Source organism: Engystomops pustulosus, chromosome 3 (assembly GCF_040894005.1).
Source record: "Engystomops pustulosus chromosome 3, aEngPut4.maternal, whole genome shotgun sequence".
NCBI lineage: Eukaryota > Metazoa > Chordata > Amphibia > Anura > Leptodactylidae > Engystomops > Engystomops pustulosus.
Window position 1 is genome coordinate 179,847,008 of NC_092413.1, and position 27,603 is coordinate 179,874,610.

Sequence of the window (27,603 nt, forward strand, 5' to 3'; positions counted from 1 at the left end):
GGAGCAGGATGCCCATGCCCATGGAGCCGTTAACTGCTCAGAGCCCAATCAGCTAGTCCAGTATAAATGCAATGCATGAGCCCATAAGTAGCTGGCTCCACGCTATGTATAGAGGCCATTAAGATTATGATTATATATCTTTTATTTATTACACTTCAGGAAATTTAGAAGCTAAAACCCATTTAAATGTATGCAATATCAAACAGCCATTGGAATGCAGGCCAGCTGACTGAAGCCATGTTCTAAAAATGTTTACAAACAATGACACAAGGATACAAATGGTATAAGGGTTCTGGAGAGGTGCTGTTTTCAGAGGGTCTCTTAGAGCAACCAGATTGATGCTCAAGGGATACAAGAGACAAAAGAGAGAGACAGGTGGGCTGACATTGTGAGGTAGCATTAACTATGGTGCTAAAACAATGAAGCAGGTAAACTGCTTACCTGGAGGCATATATATATATATATATATATATATGCGCATGTAAAGTGCAGAGTATGCACACCGGCATCCAATGGTCCCTTGGAGTCTGCAGGTCCCGTTCCAGTCAATGGAGTTGCAGAGGTTCAAAAGGAAGCACCCAACAGGTAAGATAAGTGATATTCCGGTGCCACGTGGATTCAGGACACTAGACTGATATAGTATGATTCAAAGGAACTTTATTGGAAGTAAAAAGCAAATTTCACTTATCTTACCTGTTGGGTGCTTCCACAAGGATTCAAATGAATTTCTTAATTTAAACAATCAAGAATTCTAGAAATTAAAACATTTACATGTCATCTTCAAATATCATCTTGCTAAATATTTCAAAAGCATTGTAAAAAAAACACAATATTTAGTTTCCGTTACAAATTCCACCTTTATATTTGGAGCATTATCTAATAATATATAAAATCCCCAAACTGTTAAGTGCTGTGTATTTATTGTACAAGACATATAGTTAGGATCCAATAAGCCATGTAGCAGAAATAATATGATTTCAGCCTCTCAAGCGCATTGATGTTCTCGCTGCCAGTGTATAACTGCTGGTATTATCCTACGTATGCAGAGTGCACTGGATTAGAGGGCTTCTCTAGGACAGCAGGAGAAGACTGGATTAGAGAGCTCCTCCGGGGGAGCACATGTGTAATTTACTCACAAATGCTCCGTTACAATTTTATCCTGTCATACATATATATTAAACTAAACAGTGCGCAACAGACTGTAGCACAATTTTCAGAAACCTTACCTTATAACAAAATCGTAAAGGCATATAGTATACCACAAACTGTTGTCCGTTATATTACATAAGGGATTTCATTAAATTTATATATCATACTAACTTTTATTTCACATTGATTTGCCAAAAAAGATTCATTTGGTGTTTGTGGCTTTGCTTCATTTACTTTAGCAAATGCTCCCCTTCACTTTGTATCCCACTCTCTTATCTAGAGATAAACTTGCCCTCTGCTAAGGCAAGCGTTACCCTAACACTGGCAGAGGGAAGACACACCCAGATGTGACATCTGGGTCATAATTTGGTAACCCTTGTATATAGTGAAAGGATCATCACAGATTTGTACTTCTGAGCTTTCACATACAATCAACACCTTTCTAGGTTGTGCTTGTAGACAATACAAGGTGACTTAAAGGGAATTGTCAGGGAGATCTGGGACAATAAGTCGCCTGTAGCAAGTGGTTTAGTGTCCCAAATCTCTGTGTTTCATTTTATAAACAGACATTTTTAAAAAAGCAACTTTATATTCACCTCCTTCCTCATTCCCTTTGGTGACTGCACTTTGCGCCAAGTGAAGCCGATGTAGTGCATCTCTGCGCAATTGTTTTAGGTATGGCGCATGTGCAATGAAGTCCGGCCAATATGCCAGGTTCACTTATCACATCGAGAGAGGAGGTGCCGGTGCACGATATTCAGATGTGAGTCCAATGTGCCTCATTGGACTCACATCTAGGAAATTATAAAAGTTTAGATTTTTTAAATTTTACTACACATATAGACCTCAAATAGGTCCCAAATTGACCTGACAATGGGTTCCTCAGTGATCTAAAATAAATTTGTTATCTTGTGGTTGGACCATAAATGTTAATTTCTACTGTAATTTTTGGATGTAAATATCATGTACTTTGAGTTAACCCACACAAGATTCACATTGATATAGGCATTGCTATAGACTTGTGCTAAGATATATGTCTAAACTTGCATGTTCTTCTAAATGGTGAATCCCGTGTGTGTGCTTAAAGAGAACCAAGTACAAAATGACATACTGCATCTGATTGTTGCTGTGCCCCTGATCATTTTTTTCACTTGTCCCAAAGCGGCACTTTACTTTTCACATTGCTGCAATTTCTCCTGTTCCTGGACTCACAGAAGCAGGACCATCTATCTATAGAAATACATATTTCCTAATAAAATAGTTAAAATTCCCCCACTACACAATGAAAAACACTGCCATAGTTTGCATATATGCACATACATACTATATAACAAAATGCCAGTCACACCATAGGGAATTAATTTACGATGTTCAATGTACGATGTTAAGTAATGACTAATTTTAAATTGAAAATTAAAAAACAAGATTACTATACATTGCAAAAAAATTGATTTTTTTCTTTTTTGTAACTTCAACCCAAATAAAACATTTTCTAATGTTTAAAGGACTATTCCAGGAATCAGCATAATTCCTATAGAAATGGGTCCTTAAAATATAAGCTAATATTTAATTAGTTGTTATTTAAAATTTTGTTCTCCTTATCAGAAAATGCTAATGACATAGACTGTAATGAAGAATTAAAATTCTACTGGCTCTTTAATCAGTCTGTTAATTTTCACTGCATGGAGTAGACACAGGACAGAAGATGGCCCCTCGTCACATGTCCACATCACATCCTGCAACTGCCTGGGCAGGTCATGTCATCAGCACTATGTTTGGCTGTAGTTGGTTGGTTGCAATGCATCCAGTATGACCAGTGTTGTGGTGAGATGTCATCTCAGTGAGGTAATGTGCAGTGATGGCAGTTACACATCATAACTATGGTAACAGAGTAGGACAGTCTGTTACATCATCACTGGGAGCAGAGCATAAGAGGGAGGAGGAGTTACTGAGAACTAAAGGATCATGGGACTTATCATTTCCTGTGGCAGCCATCTTGCTGATAATTTTGCCTATTTTACAGAGGCCATAAAATTTTGTGATTCATAAAATCAACCAATTTAAGCTCCATTTTCTGACAAGTGACATTGAGGTTTTTTTATATTCATTTATTTATATCATCATGGATTTTTGTATCAGACATAAATATTCCTGGAATACCCCTTTAACTATCATTACATGTTGCAAAAAATGTTTTAAGGTAGCAAACATATAAATTAAAGTATGATCCTTAAACCTCTACATCTTCAAATTTGCTAAAAAGGCCCGGTCTTATAAGCCATTTCCGGCTTCATCATTACAACTGTACATTTTATATATACCCCCGGAGCAAACAAATGTTTACCTTCCCCTCGACTAGTAGGGAGTGTATGTATGTTTAAAAACAAACACCAAATACATTGGGGCAATTGGATGGGAGGAGGAGATTTTAACATTTATTACTTAACAGGTCCTCTTTATTAATATACTGAAGAATTTTACAAAAAATCATAATACAAAAAATCTAATTTGCATATAGAACTTAAAATAAGTCTTTCAGTGCCGCTCTTTGTTTACAGCAATTTGCTAGTGGTGGGGCACTGCCACTATATCACTACCACGACAGCTCTCACAGAAGGGCCTGGTAAAAAAAAAGACTTAAATCTGAGTATACTAACAATAACCTACAATAAAAATGTAAGAGTTTCTTAAATCTTGTTCTTTCCTTTCAGAAATGAACCGCCACCACTATGCATTGTATGTCCACAACTGCCGCCTTGTCTTCCTGTTACGACGTGATTTTGACCAAGCTGACACTTTCCGACCCGCTGAGTTTCATTGGAAATTAGATCAGGTAGACTTTCCTCTCTTTTTCTTCAGTCAGCTGCACTTCAGGATCATTTTTTGTTCAGCATTTCAGCTGTACAAATGAATGTAACTATGTCCCCTACAGCTTTGTACAACCTCTACTAACTGAGAGGTCACTCGGCATGTCTTTCAGAGGAGAGCTGACAGGTGGTCCTTTTAGACGCCATACATAAACCTCAGAGACTTTTTGTTGTGTAGTACATGCTGATCGTGTGGCCACACATTATTGACCGCCGTCCACAGTGATCAATATATCATTTGTTATGGGGCCAGCTGGTATTCCTAAATTTTCTGTGAATTACAGGTAGCACAAGTTCTTACATTGCCTCATTTACAGAGCTGTTTATAATATATCCTTTACATTAACATGAATTATTATGGAGACAATCAACCGTTTCTAATTAGCGCATTTTCATTATTATATTTAAAAGTCAAATTTCAGATTTTAACCTTTTCATTTGTCACTTTGCGTCGTGATTTTTCTGACATGTTTTGTGTATTGATGGATTAATCCAGCTGCATGTTTATCATCAACACTCATCCCATTAATTTTAATTAGAGACGCTTCATACAGTATAATATAGCCATAGCACAACTTATAGAAAATATAGTAAAACATTGACACAATAATAGAAGAGAAATAATGGTAATGAGTCTGCTGGAGAGAAACGAACAAGAATGATAACTTTACTGAATTATTAAGGCTTAAAAAGAAATATTCGTCAACAACTGAATTCACATCTTGCTTATTGCCCTATGTTGACCGATTCCCAAAGTCTCCTTATATCATCATAGGGCACAGATGTATCCCAATGTTTGCTCATACATTGTTACTCCCCTGAAAGTAGGAGGAGGTGTGAACATTGGAAGCAACCTGTGGTTAGCAGTGACATCACTTGGGAACCTCCCTGAGACAGTATTGCTGCATCTATCCCCATGGGCTTCAGAGGCCCCTCTAACCATCTACATCTCTAAGCGGGACAGAGCAGGATGGAAATGTGTAGCTTTCCATCATGTGTTTTGCATAGTATACGGTGTATACTATGCAAACATATGCAAGTATAAGTCTATATATGTCAGAATATATACCAGAAGCTTTACCAGGATATACTCTGAACACATAAAAAGAGGAGATGTGAATTTAGCCTAAGATGTTTCCATTTTGAAGGTCATTGTTCCTATTCATAAAACCAATAGACATCGTTCTGTAAAGTGGTGTAATCTTTTGGGACCCAGTCTGACACAATTCCATACTATTAGGTCGAGAAATACATGGTGTGAAGAGGCTTCTGTCAGAGGTATACATCTAGAGCACACCTGATGTACAGTATACCTCTGATACAAGGCTGAAACATACAGACAGATATGTCACTAATAGGCTCTCACTATAAAAAAAAATACCTACTCATAGGATCCATTTTTTTATTGTACACCCCTCTATCAGTAACTTCCATCCTAAACCCAGTAGGTATACTGACATTAGTAGACTGATGGATGTCCGATTTGCACATTGTTATTCACCCTTAGGTTGTTGAGACTACAAGATAACACATGCTGCCTCTGTGCATATAGCACTCAATTATTTACACTTACAATTTTGCCCTTGACTTGATTTATTCAAAGCGTTATTTCCATATGTAATGTGTATTACATGTCCACCACATATGCTATAAATTTCCGTGAGTCCTACATCAACTACAAGAATAAAGGCTCTCATCTTTGCACTGTATGTGGATGGCCAAATAGTCACTGCTTGTTCCAGTAAGTTTTAAACATGTTCCAAGAGTATCTCATTCAGTCTGCTATTCTTGGATACACAAAATAAGTGAGTGGCACAAGACCTGAACTGATCTCTTTCAGGGAGGAGGGGTGGGACAGGGCAAAGTATCCCACTGTATTATCATATAGTGGGATATGTCCTAACGCTCCATTGTAGGGATATGCTGAGAATCTGTCTCCTGTGCCTTACAACTCAGGGCTGAAAACACGATGTGAACATACCAATAAAAAGGCACATTGAACCATTAAATCCGCCAACAAATGTTTGTTTCTCTTTATACCATTTAAGGCTCCTTTCAGATGACCATATATGGTGGGCCTATGCTAGCTGTACAAATGACATATGACCATATATGTTCATCTGAAAGGCCATCAAAGAAGTGCATTGTGCATGGCTCGGCATGGTGAGGACACATGTGGGTCACCATACCATGCTGTGACCGGAAATATAAAGATTGAGTGTGCTCAGGGGTGTGACTACAATAGCCATAACTGTGTGAGGGGCATTGGGTTATTGGGTGTGTCTTGTGTGTGTATAATGTATGTGTGTGCATATGCTCGATGTCTGTACATGGTATTGTATGTATGTGTCTATTTGTAGTCTGTTTGTATATGCTACTGTATGTATGAGTGTGTATATGCTGTATGTATGTATACACTCACCGGCCACTTTATTAGGTACACCTGTCCAACTGCTCGTTAACACTTAATTTCTAATCGGTCAATCACATGGCGGCAACTCAGCGCATTTAGGCATGTAGACATGGTCAAGACAATCTCCTGCAGTTCAAACCGAGCATCAGTATGGGGAAGAAAGGTGATTTGAGTGCCTTTGAACGTGGCATGGTTGTTGATTCCAGAAGCCCTGGTCTGAGTATTTCAGAAACTGCTGATCTACTGGGATTTTCACGCACAACCATCTCTAGGGTTTACAGAGAATGGTCCGAAAAAGAAAAAACATCCAGTGAGCAGCAGTTCTGTGTGCGGAAATGCCTTGTTGATGCCAGAGGTCAGAGGAGAATGGACAGACTGGTTCGAGCTGATAGAAAGGCAACAGTGACTCAAATCACCACCCGTTACAACCAAGGTAAGCAGAAGAGCATCTCTGAATGCACAGTATGTCGAACTTTGAGGCAGATGGGCTACAACAGCAGAAGACCACACCGGGTGCCACTCCTTTCAGCTAAGAACAGGAAACTGAGGCTACAATTAGCACAAGCTCATCGAAATTGGACAGTAGAAGATTGGAAAAACATTACCTGGTCTGATGAGTCTCGATTTCTGCTGCAACATTCGGATGGTAGGGTCAGAATTTGGCGTCAACAACATGAAAGCATGGATCCATCCTGCCTTGTATCAACGGTTCAGGCTGGTGGTGGTGGTGTCACGGTGTGGGGAATATTTTCTTGGCACTCTTTGGGCCCCTTGGTACCAATTGAGCATCGTTGCAACGCCACAACCTACCTGAGTATTGTTGCTGACCATGTCCATCTCTTTATGACCACAATGTACTCAACATCTGATGGCTACTTTCAGCAGGATAATGCGCCATGTCATAAAGCTGGAATCATCTCAGACTGGTTTCTTGAACATGACAATGAGTTCACTGTACTCAAATGGCCTCCACAGTCACCAGATCTCAATCCAGTAGAGCATCTTTGGGATGTGGTGGAACGGGAGATTCGCATCATGGATGTGCAGCCGACAAATCTGCGGCAACTGTGTGATGCCATCATGTCAACATGCACCAAAATCTCTGAGGAATTCTTCCAGCACCTTGTTGAATCTATGCCACGAAGAATTGAGGCAGTTCTGAAGGCAAAAGGGGGTCCAACCCGTTACTAGAATGGTGTACCTAATAAAGTGGCCGGTGAGTGTATGTGGTGTGTATATACTGTATGTATGTTTCTGCTGCATGTCCACATACTGTATATATAAGTATATTGATATGTTTTTATAGGAGTGTATACTATGTATATTTTTTTAGCGGGGAAGGGGGATTAGTTTCAAAATCTGCTATGGGGTTCAGGCCCTCCTAGTTACGCCCATGAGTGTGCTTTATCTATTGCCATAGGTAAGGCTCAGCAGAACACCTCTCTTTGCAGAGGGGAGTAGCGAAGAATCGCTGACCCTTCTTCCTCTATAACCGAACGTAAGCTATCCCCAGGTCCCAGCCCAGGAGTAATATCTGTTCTGGTGAAAGAAGCCTTAAACTCTACTGACATAGTTTGTAAACAGTGATATTATATATTTTCTATCTTATATATATCTTATACAGTATATCTATATATTAAAAACAATTATTCCTTTTTATCTATTTATTTTTTACCAACAATTTTTCATTCTCTCATATGCTGCTTGGTGAGACTGTCCCCTTTCCCATGCCCAGGATACTTTTATTCTTGAGAAAGGAAAGACCTATCTAAGATGATCTCAAGAGCAGCATGAGCTGAATTCATTACAGACAGGCAACACTAGTCCCTAATGCTTTGTGAGTTTATCTTTAACTCATTAAGTGCCTGTAGGAATCTTTAACGTAGGATGTTGTACTGTACATAGCTACAGGCCCTTCTATCATTCAAGTGGTTAAAGTTATTCACAGGGAACTCTAAAGCAGCACATTTACCTAAGCAGCTGGCGAGATAAATGATAAATGAGTCATGTTAATCCTACCAGAGAGAATTATTCCAAGTCAATTCCACTGTATCCAGTAGGGTCTAAGTCCATTAACTTTCTATCCCTTAAAGTCTTTTCTGACATAGTTTATTTGCAAAGCTTCTACCGTCCTGATCCGTTCTCTGCCCACCTCGATGGCCATCATTTCTTACAGATTAGGACGATTGCTCCAGGGCTGACCTACATGTCAGGTGAATCCAGGAGAATCAAATACGCTTTCCCTCATGGTGTACAGTATCCAGCACAAATGTGCGGCAGTGTTAAAAGAAATAGTCATTGACTGGTATTCAGACATACAGCTATAAGAGGGTTTTGCAGAATGAAAGGGTCACCTTCCTGCTCGTCTTATATGGGATTTGGCAGCAAGACAGGAAAATGTTGATCGTCAGGCAGGATTAGTGTGGGAACTTAACTGCTGTAGTCAATACTCGCGTTAATCTTACTTTTTTCTCTTCATTTTAAAATGCAAGGCTGTAAACATTTATTGCAAATTAAAATTTGTGAAATATTTTACGTGTGGCTTAAACCATATATGTACCAATATCGGCTCTGATTTATCACAGAAGAACCAGGAACAGCTTTGAGTTTAATACTTTTTTCTGATGTCCTGTCTTAGGCGGCTTAATGACTGTAAAAATCACAGTTCTTGACATTTAAAAATGTGGCAAGTCAGGTCACGGGAAGTGAGGAGGAAACAAATCCTGTTTGCTTGTAGAAAAGTCACAAAATATTTTGTATGTCCACCTTTGAATTTCATGTCCAGAAAATGTTGATATCATCTAGAATAACAGTGGAATAACATAGTAAATATGTAACATTTTATAACATGTAATATAACTGCGAGTGTATGAGTTTATTGCCGACTATAAATGTATTTTTATATATTCTGTAACATTTTGGCTACAGCATTTTGTCTTTTAGAGTTTTTCCGGTTCTGTTGAGGCATTCTAAGATTTTGACTGGTAGAAGGTGCCATGTCAGCCTTACATTATTGGACCTTGAGTTTAGTGGAAGATTTCTCAATTTGTCGCAGTGGAAAGGACCACTGGACAGCCGGATAAAAAGGGATATTCCCATGAAGTTAGTGGAAGGTGGTGATGCTGGAGTGGAGGGCAGTATGTAGAGATGTACCCAGTTAGACGAAGACTGGAACAGTGAAGCTTTACCAACGCATCATTAGAGAATTTAGATGGTGGACCTGAAACCCAAAGCAATGAGCACCAGCTTCAAGAAGCCTTTGATAAGGCAGCATGCGGTAGCTGTGGATGTGTTCCTCATCATTCAGTAGTCGGTTCCCATAAGAAGTATGTGTTGAAGGAAAATTAAGGAATGAAAGTGAACCAGTACAGGTGAGGTAGTTACCCCTTACAACAGCAGAGGGTGAGGATTGAAATACTTCTTTTGCCAAAAGCCAGCTCAGCCCATTGCTGCAAAAGGCTGCTGCTTCCAAGTTAGCAGTCCCTGTTCCTCCATTTCTATGAGAATTGACAGAATTGAAAAACTGAAGATAATCAGCTGCAGCTCTAGAACATGTGCGTTAGACATACAAATAGATCAAGCTACAGCAGATCTCAAAGAGGCTCACCTAGCATCAATAGAAATAGAAGGATCTTCCAGCACCACTCTCTTTTTCAATGTGTAGAGCATGGTGCAGGAGGATCTTAATACTACTTCCACTTACTACTCTACTTCCATGAGAATTTTTTAAACCATTTGTGCATGTTTTTAAAGCATGACAAAAATGTATGATAGATATAAATCACACAATGTGCATGCTCACTGATTTTGGACTGGACCAATGGTTTGTATTGGAAGTCTCATAGAAATAAATGGAGAGAGCCTAACATGTGCATTTTCCTCTGTATTCTCTTCAGTCAAAAGACAAGGGTTGGGAAATCGCATTTTGAGAAATATGTGAAAGCATAATTAAGCTTTCACCAAAATGTTATAAATCAATAATGAAGAAGACAGTAGTTAACTTTGTTATATACTTTACTAAACAAATCTCTTCCTGTGTCCTGTTTAAATTAACTTTCTGTCCCATAAATCCATAATAAAGGAACCGGATAAGGTTATTCATGACTTAATTTTTTACAGGCAGTCCCTTGATCTTCTCAGAGGGCTTAATCAATAAGGGAAATATGTGGGTATGGAAAGAGTAATCATTAGTCTCCTTAGTCTGTTTTATGTGGATGAAGCTTAGAAGGCTTTCAACTACACTGCTCACTACAGGAAAAACAAGAAGTAAAAAAGTTAGAAAGAAGCTGCTTTACTTAAAGAGGTTGGCTACTTTACCTCATGTTTTTGGATTATGTGTATAAGTGCCAGGGGAAAGTTCTCCATCATGTTGTTGATAAGTAAAGTGAAGCCTCCTGTCTTTTACTTCAGACATTTTTTACCATAAAAAAATGTCTGCAGGATGAAGGGTCATCTTTATCTGTCTATGTATTATCGTCCTGCTAGAATCTTTATTTTATGTTCATTAATAAGGTCCTGGTATGGTGATTTTTCAAGTCATTTCCTGTATTGTAGGTTGGCAACAAAATACTTCTTATGGGTGGGGCTTACCTGAGTCTACAGTACCAAGCACTCTTTGCCTAGAGGTACTTACTATATTTATGTGTTTTCAGTATAAAAAAAAAATCAAACATATAACACATCATATACACTTTCCCATGTTACAATTCCTTGTTATCTTGCCACTGGTCTATGACTCAGACAAGAAAAAAAAACAAGCTAAAATTTTACAGATCACTTTTAATGAATGTTTTAGTGCATCCGAGAATATGCAGCTTTTAAATAATAAGTGGACTTTAATATCTCCTCATTTACTCTGACACACAAGATTGCATTTAGTTATTCTGTAATGATGTATCATATCCCATTAATTCTTCTCCAACATCCAAGTGATCTTTGGTGCTTTTCAGTGAGCAGACCAATTAATCTTGGAGCACGGCGAGACATCCCAAAAATGCTGTCACATTTCACTAAATAAGTTATGGCATTGTTAACAGTCATGATGAATTATTCGATAATAGAGACGACATTGTAATAGTTTCTGGAGCTGAATTTAGTGCTAAAATATTCTACAGTAAAACATAGGATTCTGTTAAAATACTTGAATAATAAATCTTATCTTATTACACTAAGAATGGTTCAATGGAACTTAAAAGCACCTCACATGAAAACAGTAGATTAAGTGACAGGGGGCCATACGGGGGCCATTCCTACTTACAGGAATACGTTACCATAATACTATTTGACTACTGAATTATGTTATTTTTCTGCACTGTACCCTAAAACACATTGGAAATGATTGCAGCAGAAAGAAAATTCTGAGCAATGTTTAGACTTGCAAATGGTTTTTACATTGGATGACAAGTTTTAGATTCCATTAAGCATGACCCCCACACCTATCAAAAGAGGGGCTGCTATTCCAGTATGTTTCTATGAGCTCTAGTAGCTAAAGATGTTCTATTTTACTGGCTGGTCATGTGCAGTGTGTATACTCTATGGGGGGCATTCCTATATAAACAGTGTTGTAGGGTCTGTTTTAGTGGAGCACAAATTGTACGGAAATTTTGCCTGGGATTTTACTTTTTGGCACAAGGGCCTAATGAATTTCTGCATGGCTGCAAACACTGTAAACTAACTCCACCTCCATAAAGTTGAAATAGAACTTCAAGGGCAAGTTGCTCTAATTGTGCACCAAAAACCATAGCTAATAAGTGTCAGAAACAGAGAAGTGCAGGCAAAGTGTTGGGATTCCAAAGCTGCCTCCAAATTTAGCAACCAAAAAAAAAAAGAGGGAGTGTCGTAAAAGGAGCAAAATTGCGGGACCAACATATGGCACACAAGTGATTCTTATTAAGAAAACAATACTAACCACCTAGACACCCTCGTTTCTACCAAATTTCCATGCGCTACCTGTAACAAGAATATGATTAATGTATTCATAATAACGAATATGTATTCACCCTGTGAGGCAAGCACATTTTTATAGTACTTTTCTATGTTTTTGATAACAAAAAAGTTATAAAAATGTTAGCTACAAAAAAATATTACACACAAAATGTAGGAAAAATAAAGTCTGCCAAAAAATGTCAGAAAGCCCTAAATAAATACTCCCTATGTGTGCCATATCAATGGTGTTACCTGGAGAGGCTGGGCCCCATAGCAGACTTTTTTATGCATAAACTTTTAAAAGTCCTTGTGACTGAAGAATGTTTCAGGTCTGCTCATTGGAGTGCTGTGACTGATGTAAACAGGTGTTAAGTATTGTCAGGGCCGTCCAGGAGCTACAATGATAATCCAGATCTGTCCACACCTTCCCACTCCTCCAGTAGTCCCTGGTAGTCCTGTCACTTTAAAATAGCTCTGTGCACAGCAAGTCCTGGGCTGTCTGGGACTGCAGGAAAATACCTGGAGTGCTCTGGTGATGGCCTGAGTGCCCACAGTGCCATAGGTTCTAGGTGTATGACCCTTGAGCACCAGTGTGGCAGGCAGAGCTAGTCTTGTCATGTGGAAGTGCAAGCAGCCGAATTCATCAAATATGTGTTGCCAACAACAGTGGCATCTATTGGGTGGAGTTTTGCTATTTATCACTGCAAGGCATCTAACCTGTTATTTTACAAGCCTTATGCTATTAGGTGGGTGAGCCACAGTGTAATTTACTGAGGCACCATACCAAACCCAAAGACCCTGTCCTCCTGGCAAACTCATAGTTATGACCTCAAGTCACTGTAATTTTTCATGATGTGACTATTAAGCATAGGTCCACATACAAAATATACAAGAGCATGGGATCCGGGAACAATACTCAATGCCAGGGAGAATTGCCCATTCTCTTTGGATACCAAAGTTCTCATATCATTGTGGTAGCCAGAAGTTGAAGGAGGGTTGCCAGGTTTGCTCTATATATAGAGGGTAAAGAATATGATAATATTTACTGACGATTATAGTCACATCTGTATATGCACATCTAATTTGAGAATCAGTATTGAAGAAAGGGGCTAACCATGCGAGCACAGCTAATGTAATGAGGTGGCTTTCAATGAAATCCTAGGGGGCTCCCCAATCATGTTTAAGTCTACTGTCATTCTGCTTTGATAGTCAGGCACTCCAGAGATTTCCTTGAGCTCTGATAATAAATTAGCCATGTTTTCAGATGTGGTATGGATGCGACAGATGTGGTTAGGCACAGCCGGAATCTCTGAGGGCATGCATCCAGCTACCTGGGGCTGGAGATGAAATAGCTGACAATTATGGAGCTACCCAGTCCTATTTATGTATCAAGGATTGTGACTGTGCACACGACTCAGTGGGATCATTTATGTTTATTAAACAAGTGCAAAGATAAAACCTTTATTTGGCTTTTGTAAAAAGATATATTTTCAATGTTCCATAGAGTCATAATAGATGGGTCATAATAAAGTCTCCAAAAAGTCGCAAAAGGCTCAATGCCACTAAGGGATGGGTGTGGGTTTGCATCAAAATTTGGAGCTTGGTTGGGACATTTTTAAAAAGTTGCAACATTCACATCTGCAATTGGATGATAACTCAAGGAACACTGCAGAAAACTTGACCATTGCTGAACTTTAAAGGGAGGTTGCCTTTGGCGTAACAAAAGTTGAAAAAGTGCACAGGCGCCAAAAAACTTGCAGATAAAATAGAAAAAGCCAAGCCAACAAGTAGATACATAAATGTCGATTTTCTTTTTGTGTCAGAGATTTCCTGCAGTGGAAATCCCTGAGCAGAGCAAAAGGGATTATGGGTGTTATATGCATTTCCACAGATATATAATGTAGTCCTCTGTACTTTATGTATAGTATTAGAATAATGTAACATTTATTGCATTTTCCCAGACTTTATCTTGGTGTTAGCAATGATCGCTCACAGCTTATCAATCTCCTCTCTGCCAATTAGTTTAAGAGAGTAATAGCGGGAAGAGGGAGGGTTGCAATCTGTGAGGGATCAGAGCTAATAGAAAGCAAAAGTTAGGGACAATTACATCAATTATAGATGAAATCTACCATCAAAATCCATCATGACAAACCAGGGGCACTTAGTCATAGATCCAGGCACTGTGACTGTGATAATGTTTTTATATTTTTTATCCAACGCCTTCTTCCTTCTAAAATCAACTTTTATAATTTTTGGAATTAGCCAAAAGGGAGTGTTACCATAGCCTACCTGCTCTGCAGATTCACAGGCTGTTACACTGTCTCCCCTTCCATTGCCTAATGTAATCTCAATGCAGCAGAGGAAGTTTTAGCTCGTAGCAGAAGAGGGAAATGCAGCTTGCATACTATGTAGCACTTGTGACATGGAAGTATGGAGAGGTTCTCCATCTTCAGGCTCATTATCATAATGTTAAAAGTTGATTTTAGAAGGAAGAAGGCCATAGATAACAAATATAAGAAGAATACCACAGTCACGGTGCCTGGATCTATGAGTAAGCTCCCCTGGTTTATCATGATGGATTTTCATGGCAGATTTCCTTTAAATTAGAAAAACATATAAAATATAGATATGGAGTTGGAAAGCAGAGAGACAAGCTGAGGATCATTCTCATGAATGAAAGAGTAACCTCCCTTTAAGTCCCACCCTGATATCCCTACTTTTTATAAAAGTGGTGAAGTGCTAAAGTTTTTGACAGCGAATCTGGAAAATAATGTATAACGCATTCTTATACAAATATTCGGATGAAATCTTCAAATGCTGTTCCTTTAAGATTGTCGGATATCTTTGTATGATGTATCCTTGGTCAGTATTGGATCCATTATTTATATGTAAGCAGTTGTGATCCGCCCGGCACATCTATGGATGTTCAGCTGTGATTGTGAGGTTTGCATCTATTATAAGCACAAATATCTGCAATGAAGCAAATATTATATAAAAAAAAGGAAACAAAACACTTGTCATATATTTGTTTGCTTGCGGTAATGTGAAATATGGCAGCTCCTAGTCCCTTTCCATTGACCTTACTCCTGTCTTCTCAGTACATGCACAATAAGAAACATATATCACTGAATGTTGATGGGTTCAGGAGGAAGTTCCCCTACTTAAGAACACCGGACTTAGAGACAACCCATAGTTACAAACGGACCTCTAGATGTTGTTAATTTACTGTACTTTAGCCTTAGGTTACTATAAACAGTTATAACTGTTATCACTGGTGTCTGTAATGAGGCTTTATTGTTAATCTTGCTTCTTATGACAATCCAACATTTTTAAAATCCAACTGCAACAGAGACCAAAAAAATCTTTGACTGGGTTTACAATTATAAAATATACAGTTCTGACTAACATACAAATTTAACTTAAGTACAAACCTAAAGAACCTATGTTGTACGTAACCTGGGGACTGTATGTATATTATCAATGACCCCCATGTTATCAACTTACAAGATGTGAACTGCGCTAAAGCATGAAGATTTCCCTTCATTGTTAAATAACAAATATCACGATTTACTTGATATTACAGAAGATATTACCCACATATTTGTTATGTTAGATTACCATGTGCAAATCTCAGATTGTTACCGAATATTAAAGAAAGACATCATTATTGTGACTTTTTTGCTCCTTGGCGGGCTGAGATAGGTTCATTAGCAGATTATGAATGGAGGGGCTGTGAGCAGAAATATGACGGAGATAAGCCCTTGTAAATATACCCGCACATCTGAGGTCTTAATTGAAAGAGGATTATCAACATGCTTTTCTGCGCCGTATTTTACTGATAATACGTTAAAGTAATTAGGTGTTATTGGAACACCAAGATAAGGCTTGTGTTTCTGCAAATGGAGGAGGCTGATTGTAATGGATTTTAAATTAGAACATGTATCATTACAGTACAATGGTATCAATTGCTGGGAAATGACCTATTTTACATTTGGAAATGACTTATACATAAACAAATGTCATTGTTTTATCATATACATTGCAGAATGTAATTGGTTCATTGGTTCACTAGGTGTGAAAACAGAGACAAAGTGCAAGCCCTTCGCCCCCCCCCCCCCCCTCCCATGGTAAATCACAGGCAACAAATGGGCATCAGTCATTAATCTGAATAAATGCTCCGCTTCTGACAGTAATACAGACACAACCAAGACCCAAAATGCTACAATAACTATGAAATTTGTTGCCAAGAGCCAAGGTTTGGTAAGGAATGGCCTTGTAATAAAACATTGAGGTTCCAATAAACTGAGAAACTAAAAATTTTTATATTTTATTTTGATATACTGCAGCAAAATATCAAAGTCTCCGTGTGGGATTATAAACGCTATAGTAATCGGGTTATGTAACAGGATAAAAATTCAAGATAAATGAGTAAATCACTTAACATTCATCTCCCACGCAAATCCCCTTTAAATCCTATACTATTATGTCATCTTACACAGACACACATACTGTATATACAAAAACCTAATATATTTCAGTATATTTCAATTTATTTCAACCTGATTTTGACAACTTCTGACCCTTTCTTCACTTGAAGCTGAAATTCATCAGACCAGGCATGTATATAACCCGCCATAGAGCTCTGATTTTTCTAAGTCTACTACAAAAATATTGAAATAATTTGCCACTTATTTACTCTCTCGATTATTGAGTAGTGCAATCTCTGTTTCCTATAACATGAGAAAATGCGCAATGTGCTTAAAGGGCATCTATCACCAGGATGAAGGACTGCATGCAAATGAGCCTGAGGGGCTCCAAACTCCATAAATGTTAGTGAAGACTGGAGCCCCTCAAGATCACTTGCATACAGTCCTTCATCCTGGTGATAGATGCTCTTTAAAACATTAATATAACAAGTATTCATTATTGTAATTAATTATCATCCATAGTACAAAATAAAGTCATGCCTTCCAGGTGATGTAATACCAAGCTCTGGAAAAGGGGATTTTCCCAATAAATTTATAAAGGCCCTTTTAGTGAATATTTCACTAATTTCAGCAGAAAATTATATTATACCACCATAATAGGTGGTCTGCAGTAAACTCTGGCTCTACAGTGCCTTATTTTGACAAAAATAACGCACTTTAAGATTTTCCCTAGTTGGTAGACTAAGGCTATATTCACATGCATGTATGGGTTCACATATATGGTGGCGTGCTGAGGAGGAGGAGGCACTCTCCATAGCTCTCCATAGGAAACAGCACCACACGGCCGTACACACAGGGATAGATTGGGCATACTCTATCTTTTCCCTGTGTACAGTGCAGTATGGTGCCACAAGTTCAAGGCATATAGAAAGAGAAAGTTGGCACTCACCACTTTTGTAAAATTTCTTTCTTTATTGATGCCTCTTAAAAACAGGCGTAAATAACAGGGGAGAGTGACTGGAAAGGATGCGTTCTAATGCAGGGACGAATCTTCGCGCTTCATCTTGCCTAAAGTGTCACCGTCGCTGTATATGGGGACCTATATCCAGCCACAAATTTGTGGCCAGATACAGCCCCCCAGAGGTTTTTGTGAGAAGGGATGATCGGTGGAGTATGAGAAGCAGGTTGTGTTTTTCGGTTCTGTCTTGTCTGTTAGAAGGTGTTGGGAGCAGAACAGAGTGAATTGTCATTGGATGGCTCAGACAGACTATCAGCGTAGAAGATTGTCGATGAACACTAGCAGCTTTCTAAATTTTTTTGTCGTTTAAGGTGTTTTGGTCAATACTGCTTCTGCAGTATTGGCTAATCTGCTACAAACCTTAGATACAAGAGTTGTTTGGCAAAAACTGATGGTTATTTCAGTCAACTCCATCTTACAGCCGAGCAGTGCATGAGTAGTGAATAGGAGATGGAAGAACAAAATTATTGGGCATTTGCAATGCAATTGCCTGATCCTTATCTCTCAAGACATCTTGCGCTCAAGGATAGTCATGCGGTGTCCATTTTAGATAGTTGGCCAAAAAACTCTGATGTGTCCACCTTAGACTTGGAATGGAGTGTAGGGGGAACGTTACACTCAGAGGCTTCCTAACCAACGGTCCTGTAGCAGGATGGACTGGTAGAACACTAGATGGTAAAATAGTGGTAGTCCTCCTCCACGTGTTACTGATCACTGTAGTTTTTGTATTTTATACTTGTATTTGTTGTCGTCTTAATGTAAATGTATGTGAACCCCCTATTGTTTGTATAGCACCATTTAATTAATGGTGCTCTATAAATAATAAACAATAGCGAATCATGCTTTATAACTTTGGAATATTTACTTCCCATTCACTGCACAAGAAACACAATTTGCAAGAGGAGCAGATTTAAATTTTTTGAAATTTTGACAAATTTTAAGACCTGTACAGAAGCTGCTTAAAGATGAATGTGTAATATGTATGTAAGAACATTTATATTCTAACACTATCCTACTATTTTCTCCCTTGGTTTGCTATCCTCAGCATATAGCAATGAAGTTCGAGAGTCAATTACTATATTTGCAGCGGTCTTTCTTGGATTCAGAATTAGGATTGGGAGGTATGAATTCAAGGACGGTCAATGAGAATTCACAAATCTCTCAATACCTAAAGGGCAGCATTCCAGCTCTCTCTAATCAGAGCTAGGATTATATATAGATTACTCTACTGCCAACTCTACAGAATCCATTGCTATTACCTCCTCTGCCGAGATGGTGTCAAGCTGACACTGATGCTAAATATGAAATAAATTATATGTTTTCAGGTACTATAGTAAATGAATCGCTTCACAATTGCCTGCAATAATGACTTGAAGCAGACTAAATATTTATCAGTGGGAGAAAGCTCTCATCTACCATATAACTCTTCTGCGTTTCAATGGCCATTTCTATTCATTGCAAACAATCACCCTGCCACAAACATTCTCCGAGAGATACATCAGAAATCCGTGACACACAAGGCACTCCAGGGTCAGTTAATCTTCCCATTCACTCTCCAGTGTATTGCAGCCCCCTCACACACTGTCGGTTAATGAATTTAATGTAACTGTTTGGTATTCATCAGACTCATTCTCTAAGTAGATTACCATGTGCTTAAAAGTGCCATTTTTAAAGCCTCTCAATCACGAGTAAGACCATGTACATGGTACAGAGAATGAACGCTACAGTATTTTACAGCTAATACTTGAACAGTGCTGTTAGATCACAGCCGTGTGTATGGATATAGATATAAATACTGGAGCACATTTATTATGTTGTATGTACCTATCTTACGGTGTGGGCTGTCATTTTTTCTGGTGTGCCTCCTGCGATCTATTTATTACGTGTCAGCGCCATTCATTTCCACCTTTTCCGATGCTCAAAAATTTAAATGAATTAGACTTTCAATCTTGAGCACAGCTTTTTCTCTCTGACACTTTGTTTTCGTGAACAATTTGTGTTTTACACTTAGACGCACAATGAGCCAATAAGCCAAATTTTTAAGCTCTTGCAACACGATTTGACGTCTGTTTGGAATTGATACAGAAAGCATATTGGAAAATTGGATAAATTTTCCTTACATAAACCACATCAATTATTTGCTGACAGTGGACTAAAGTAAACAAAAGAGTTATAAGGTAGATGAGAGCTTTCTTCTTCTTATTGTATTGTAGGTTGAGCCAAACCAAGACCCCCCATTCCCCCATTCTTATGAAGTGTCTGCTCAACACTATTCATGATGAAATGGTCATCATTGTGGGATGAGGGCAAAGAACTTCCACTTTAATGCTTATTTAGGGCTCTTCTAGCCATTGCTTCACTGCTTTCTGTGACTCTTCCAGTCTTTCTGTATGTTCCACCATTCAGCAAATTAGCCCCTATCCTGTGATAGCAAAAAACTTGGAATTTCACATCACAGGCTGGACAACCTCTTTAAGTGTGTTATCATATATGACAAAGTTAAGAGGTTCAACCTTGGATCCTCCCATACCTCCATAGTAGACTTGTCAAGACCTACATTGAGAATTGTACACAAATGGGGATAAAAGATGAAAGAGGGAGTTATTTATTTGTGTTTTGCGGGTTTTGGACTTAATTAGGATATATCTTAGAGGATGATATATTTAGATTAGTTTTTTTGCAACTTTATTGCAAAATGGTACACAAAAATCTCAAACTCTTGAGCAACTCTTTCTAAACATTTTCCGAACACCTTCTTGGGACTGGGGTGTATCTGAACCAAAATTGCAATGTTTCACTACAATTTACACCAAAAGTGCAACTTTTCAATACATCCAATTCTAGAGTCTAATGATATATCATGTGCAACACTGAAAAAAATTCTTGAGCGGCAAATTTTGCTAAGTTGAAAGGTCACAGAAAAAAAGAAAGGCCTAAGATAAATTTCACCCATATGTATTGACATGGTAGCGGAAATCAGGGGGCAAAACTATTCTTCTGATAATGAAGAACTGAGATACGTAGGTCGTTGGATCCTGTCATCAATAACCCACCTTTGTAAAGAAATTTTAACGTACACTATGCAATGATAAATACATATATCTGTAGTGCCACATGAATATTTATTATGGTTTTACAAATGAATATACATCTGCAAAATCTCTTTTTTGTTCCAGAAACAAAGGACTTTAGGGATGTATCTATAAAGATCCAGCCACATGCATGTTTTCCTTTGATTGCTATCCCCACGTTCCTTGACATTCTTGGTATTTACAGAAATTGAGCATGTTACTGCAGGGGAAACCAAGCAGCGGCGGTGACCCCGCTCTGTGCAGATTTGCATAACTAATACCAGGATGATTTCTCCCAACATGCCTGAATGAGTGAAAACACTTTCAACAAATGCAGCGAAATGAAATCAGCTTCCCACCAGAGAGAAATATGTTACTGGAATTATTCCATGCAAGCTCCAGCACCGGGGCACTGATCTCCGCTACACCAGGCACATTCTAATCATGTTATACAGCAGCTTTTTCTTCTACAGTAGACAAAATGCTTTAAATGTAGGACAGAAAACCTCAATTCACTGTATGTTTGACATAATCCCTGTGCAAATTGTGCAGTGCTAATACAAAGAAAGATACAAGCAATAGATAAATATCCTGTGTTCCTACTAAATATTTAACCTACAGAACCATGTCTATGGAAGTAATACAACCTACTGGAAAAGAGCAAACATGCTAGGTATAGATCGTAATGATTTTCAGTTTCAATATTTCTTTATGTTAAATATTTACGTTTTATAACCCATAGGGGGTCATTTATCTTCTCTCTATTTGTTTTGGCTAGTTTTTTTTCAGTCTGCTTCTTTGGTAATTTATCAATATCACTTTTTCCTTGTGTAAAATGAGGTTTTTTTTTTCAGATTTCTTTTTGCAACATTTTTTACAAATGTCACAAAAATGTTGCACAAATGTCTCAAGTCATTTCTTTCCATTTTCTAGGTATGGTTTGAGTTTTTTGCACCAAAAAATGTTGCAGATTTTAGACAATTTGAAATGATAAATGTCATTTGCCACATTTAGCACATCTAGAATAGAAAATAAAAGTATCTTACTGACAGAAAACAAATTTCATAATGTCCCCAAAAAGATGCAAAAATTGTAATGTACTAAAATATGTTATATTAATGCTCAATGAAAATTAACAAAATAGTAAACAAGGCACAGTTCAAGTGGTAGTAGAGGAAGAGATGTGATCAATTTGCAAGACTGGCTGTTCGGTCAACAATCTGGTAGTAAGTCCAAGTTGTGCGGCCAAACCGGAACGGTAATGTTGCATCGGCTCATTTCTACTTCCCATCATTCTACTTAATATCCAAAATTTCTTGTGATTGAACCATTCTCACAGGGAAAGTCTGGGTATGCTGGTAGAAATCTCTGTAGGTCATCTGCTATGTATTCACCAGCAGATTACCGATGAGTTACAGTAAGAGGGAAGTTAATAGATAGATCAACAGCAAGTCAGCTAAAGAGAATCTGTCACTGACCAAATATATAATGAGGCACATGTATCATAAGTCTTTCGTTTTCCATCAGTTTTATGAGACTTTTCTTGACTTCCCTGCGCACATGTATCTTTGTTATTTTTTCTTATTGATACGTGTGTCGTATGGTCTGTAGTGAATTTGCAACTTTTTAAAACAAAAGTCGCAAAAATTCCCCAGCTGATTTCTATGCCTGTCGGGGGCAGGTGCAAAAATTTACAACTATCACATCTGGAATTAGGTGATAACTCAGGGTACATTGCAGAAAACTAGACAATGGCAAACTTTGAAGGCAGACAGTTTTACCCGCCAAAAAAGTTGCAAATGAGCACAAGAACCATGAAAACTCTCAAAAATTAAAGAAAAAGGCAAGCCAAAAGTTTGATACATTTACCCCATTATACCCCAGGAGTTTATTGCTGCTATGCCCTTGATCAAGTAGGCATTAATGTATTTATTTACATTTTACGTTGGTCAACCCAATAAAAAAATAAAATAGTAGTACCGCTCCTGTAGGGCGCCGCGAGCCCATAGAAGTGTATGGGGGACGTATATCGGCCGCATATACGCCGGCCGTATATACGTCCCCCATAATGTAGTGTGAATGCAGCCTAATACTGTAATATTATACTGTGATATAGAACAAATTTGACAAAATAAGGAATAATATTCTAAGTCAGGGGTCTGACTGTGAGGGCCACCAGTAATTAGGAGTACAAGGATTTCAGTCCTCTGAAAGTGACCATACAGATAATAGTACTAATGTTCAGCTCTCCCTTAAAGGAACACTCGTAACAGTTAATTAATTGCATAATAACTTGTGCAGCGCCTGACCGGATGGAAATGACTCTAGGTTCTCAAACTACAATGAAAATTAGTCCTTCCTTCAGGCCCTGCATCATGCATTATTAAATGAATTAGCCTTGACTTCAGTGTTCCTTTAAGCTGTCCCCGTGTAAGTGTACTGAGCATATCCTTAACCTGCGCTCCTGTGCTTCATTCGGTTTGGGGCACTTCAGGGGATTCTATAGTCCCTCCGGCTAAACTTTAAGTAGTCAGAGACTACCAAATCCCCTATTTACAGACTATACCATACAGTAAGTATCTGATACCTGTGCCCCCCCCCCCACCAGAACATGGTTCCCCCTCTCTAATCCTGTCATGTGACAACTACATTTTTTTGGAAATACTTTAGGTCTCTAGGTCTAAAAGAGGGACCCACAGCTATTAGACACTTGCAGATAATTTTAATGATAATTATATTTAATTAAAGTACAATAACAGATTGATATTTGATTAAAGAACAGATTCATAATGAAATGGGCATCATTTATCTAGATGTTTAGATTAAGATGATGCCCCTGAAATAAAGAAGACACCCTTATACCTAATGACAAGAATATTTCTGCACTCTGTCACTAGCTGCACCTTTTAACATGATTCGGGGAGGGCGACAGCAAGTTAATTGAGGGTTCACTTTCAGCAGCTAGTTGCAAATCTTTTCATATGACCCATTTTACAACAGACTTTAGAAATTAAAACATAGATAGAAGGAAAGTCCTTATAGAAAAAACTTGCCAAGTGTTGCTGAAAGAATGCATCAAAATAAAATGTTTGGTCTCCATTTGTTGCTTTTCTTTTCAACTTGAAACCCTTGTAAAAACCCAGACCGATAACTTGAAAAATATGAATAGAAAAAAGTATGAATAGAACAATCACACATTTTATTAGCCCATTTTCTTCTGTTCCATTGACCGACTACAGTGTTGGCAGCCTATCCCATTGAGGCTTCAGACATGTTATAAAAGCTGTATGTATGTAAAGCCTTCAACAGAATTTGTATACCAAGGCCACGCGTAAATAACCATCAATGCAGTAGGTCACATATAGAACAATAGCATTATACTGCTTATGTCAAGTACAACGCTTCATAGATTGAAAGAAAACACACATTCAAACAAGAAAAAGTGTACTTTGTTTGAGTTCTTGCTTTTTGACCCAACTAAATAAATATTAGATGTTTTTAGTATGGGTGATGTGCCGAGCTTTTACTTTTTAAATGGTTTATTATTTTGTAACCATTGTTTTGATCTGTAAAGAGAGAATGATTAAAAAAATGTTATCCGTCCATTCAATCTATACTGGTGCTCCTCTGGTGGTCCCTGTTGGTATTGCAGTGATGCCATCATGAACATTGAATACCAATTATCCAGACAAATTTTGGAAAACGAGGCCTGCTACACAAAAGCGATGTATACCTATATACACAAAGAATATCAACAATGATTTGAACACGAAATAAATTTTATTAAGGATACACAAAAAATCGGTATAATCACCATGACTTAAAAATAACCCATAAAAAAAGTCCCTGGTATACAAATAAGTGCATCGCTAGTCCTGAAACAGTGATGTCATATGAGAAAATAAATGGCCAGAGAGGGCACTACAGAGAGCAATATTTATATCCTATTTCAAGTAGATACATTGTTGACATAGTAAAGTATAGACAATGTAGTCTCAGTCAACAGAAATAAAAGTGCAACGTGCTTAAATGAATTGTTGTATAATTTCATGAACAATGTTGGCAATAATACCCAACATATATATACAGGAAGTCCCCGGGTACGTGCAAGATAGGGACCGGAGGGTTTTACTTAAGTTGAATTTGTATGTAAGTCGGGTTGTTGGTAACTAAGGATGCATTAGCTGGTGCGATCTCACGCTTCCTTAGTTACCTGGAATCTCCGGCTTCTAGTGCACTGGCTGGTAACTAAGGAAGCGTGAGATCGCACCAGCGAATGTATCCTTAGTTCCCTGAAACCCCCGATACTGCCGGCAATTACTTACCTTATATCGGCAACGGATTGCGATCCCCATCACCTCCATGGCCGCTTCAGCCTTTTGCTTGCTCTGCCCATTTATCCCCGTCACCTCCATGGCCCGCCCAATGAGGAGGCGCAGCACTCCAAGCAGCGCTATTGAAACCCGGAAGTGGACTGCGCATGCGCGGGGTGCCAAGTGCCCCATTCGTATCTACGGGTTGTCCGTAACTCAAAACACCGTAAGTCAGGGACTGCCTGTACATAGTATCAGTCAATATGAACAAAGGTGCTGCGTGCTTAAATAATACATAATAATTTCATGAACAAAGCTGACAATAATACCCAATAAATATCAATGGCCATGTGTAGTAAAGCCTGGTTGGAAAACACCCGAATAACAGGGAGCAAAATATAAAATGCACAGTGATAAAGAGATCATAAATTACTAACAGGCTGCATCATAATCAGGAAAAATAGCCATGAACCACTGAACCCCAACGCATGTTTCGCCGTCGCTTCCTCAGGGGGTAGTACCTCCTGTATTACCCCCTGTACTACCCCCTGAGGAATCGACAGCAGATTTCTGTTTATGCATAAATCAATAAATAATAGCATAATGAGCTTAGTGATTCTAGGCCAACAATGATATTTTTATTATTATTAATATTATTATTATAAACACAGAATCAGACATTAAAAGATAAGACATAAACATTACATATTTGTGTATTTTTTTATTACAACCCTAATTAATGTAGTTATCATCCTTCTTTATTTATGTCTTAAAATTATGATTAATAATATCATTATATTTTCACCCTGTTTATTAAAGAGTATAATAAAGCTATCATTATGGTTGCTGAAGGAAGTTGGTAGTGTAGTTATTTATATGCGTTTGTATATTCCATTATGTATAAAGCTACACCAATATTAATGCATTTTCTGGCGTATTGATGTGGATAAGAAGAACTCAGTGACATTGTCATAGGTGAACAAGGGATAAAGAAAATGGACTTTCTATAGGGAAAGGAGTGTGATTGATTTTTGTTTGGCTACTGAATAGCCTTGAGGCATCATATTAAGCAGGAATCTTTCTCACAGAATAATGTACTCTAAAATGCTCATCTACTCCTAAGCCAAAATACATCCAACAATCCCCATGGTCTAAAACACTGTTTGCAAGTGGGTAGAATATTTTATTACTTGGCTTTTCTTTGGCCAGTAATAAAATTAACTCTTTTCCTGAAATGAATTACATAGACCCAAAGAAATATTATTCAAGAAATAATTAACATTAATGTGTGGCATAAATCATAAAGGTACATTAAAAGAGAGGGGGAGGGACGCGGCATGGCACGTTTCCTTGTACAACAAAAGCTTGCATCGTGAAAGCATTATTATGCATGTTTCTGCATATTGCAACCTTGTGCTTTAGGTATAAAAAGAAAAGTGATTTATATTCATAAGACTTGAAAAGAATCTCAAAGCCGACATGGTCTCTGAATAATAATTCTCGCTCTAATATTAAAATGTTTTAAAATTCATCTTGATGCATAGTGATTTTACACCTTTTCTACTTTTATGTTTGTATGAGATTTGTAAAGAATTAATTTTCAAGATTCCATGATGATTAATTGTGATTTTCTAACTAACAACATGCAGTTTAACTGGGGTTTACAAACAATAACTAGAAATGGCCTTTTCGATAGAGGCAGTTCCCCGATTATGTACAAAAATTAATTTGTATGTAAGTTGGAACCGGTATATTTTAAAATTGCAGCTCCATGCAAAATTGGATTTTCTACAATTTGTGTGTTCATGTTAATGACGATTATTAATAAATCGTCATTACAGACACAATACATCTGATCAATGCAGCCTGGGACTAAAGTAAAGCATCCAGAGAGCTTCATCAGAGGTCACAGTGGTCAGCTAGGACCGTCTGTAAATAGGGGTCCTCTGCAAGTCAGGTGTTCTTAAGTCAGGGACCACCTGTAATCTGCCAATACTTGACCTTTACAAAAATAAGCAAGTTAACACTGTATAGAGATATAGAGGCAGAGTCATCCTCCCACCACTAAAGACTCATTGTACCTTTATTAGTGGGAGGTTGTAACTACACAAGAAGTTTCCATTCAATTTCAGTTGGAGCTGATTCTGCAGTGACAAGCACTTACTACAGGAACATAGGGGCCAACTACTTCTGGTATGTAATATATTAATGGCAATCATCTATTAGTGGTCTATCATTAGTAATTCCTTTTTAACCCCTAGGGGACACAGCCTATTTTGGCCTTAAGGACGCGGCCCCATTCTTCAAATCTGACCTGTGTCACTATAAGTGGTTATAGTTTTGGAACGCTATGAGATATCCAGGGGATTTTGAGATTGTTTTCTCGTGACACATTGTACTTCAAATTAGTTTAAAAATTT

At 38.0% G+C, this 27,603-nt stretch overlaps 1 protein-coding gene across 1 annotated transcript in view; it reads left to right on the plus strand.

The window, feature by feature from the left end:
* CLSTN2 (calsyntenin 2) overlaps positions 1-27,603 on the plus strand; it is a 550,032-nt gene that overhangs the window by 454,265 nt on the left and 68,164 nt on the right. Inside the window, exon 8 of the mRNA XM_072143113.1 lies at positions 3,861-3,982. Coding sequence (XP_071999214.1) covers positions 3,861-3,982 — 122 coding nt within the window. The remainder of the gene's footprint in view (positions 1-3,860; positions 3,983-27,603) is intronic.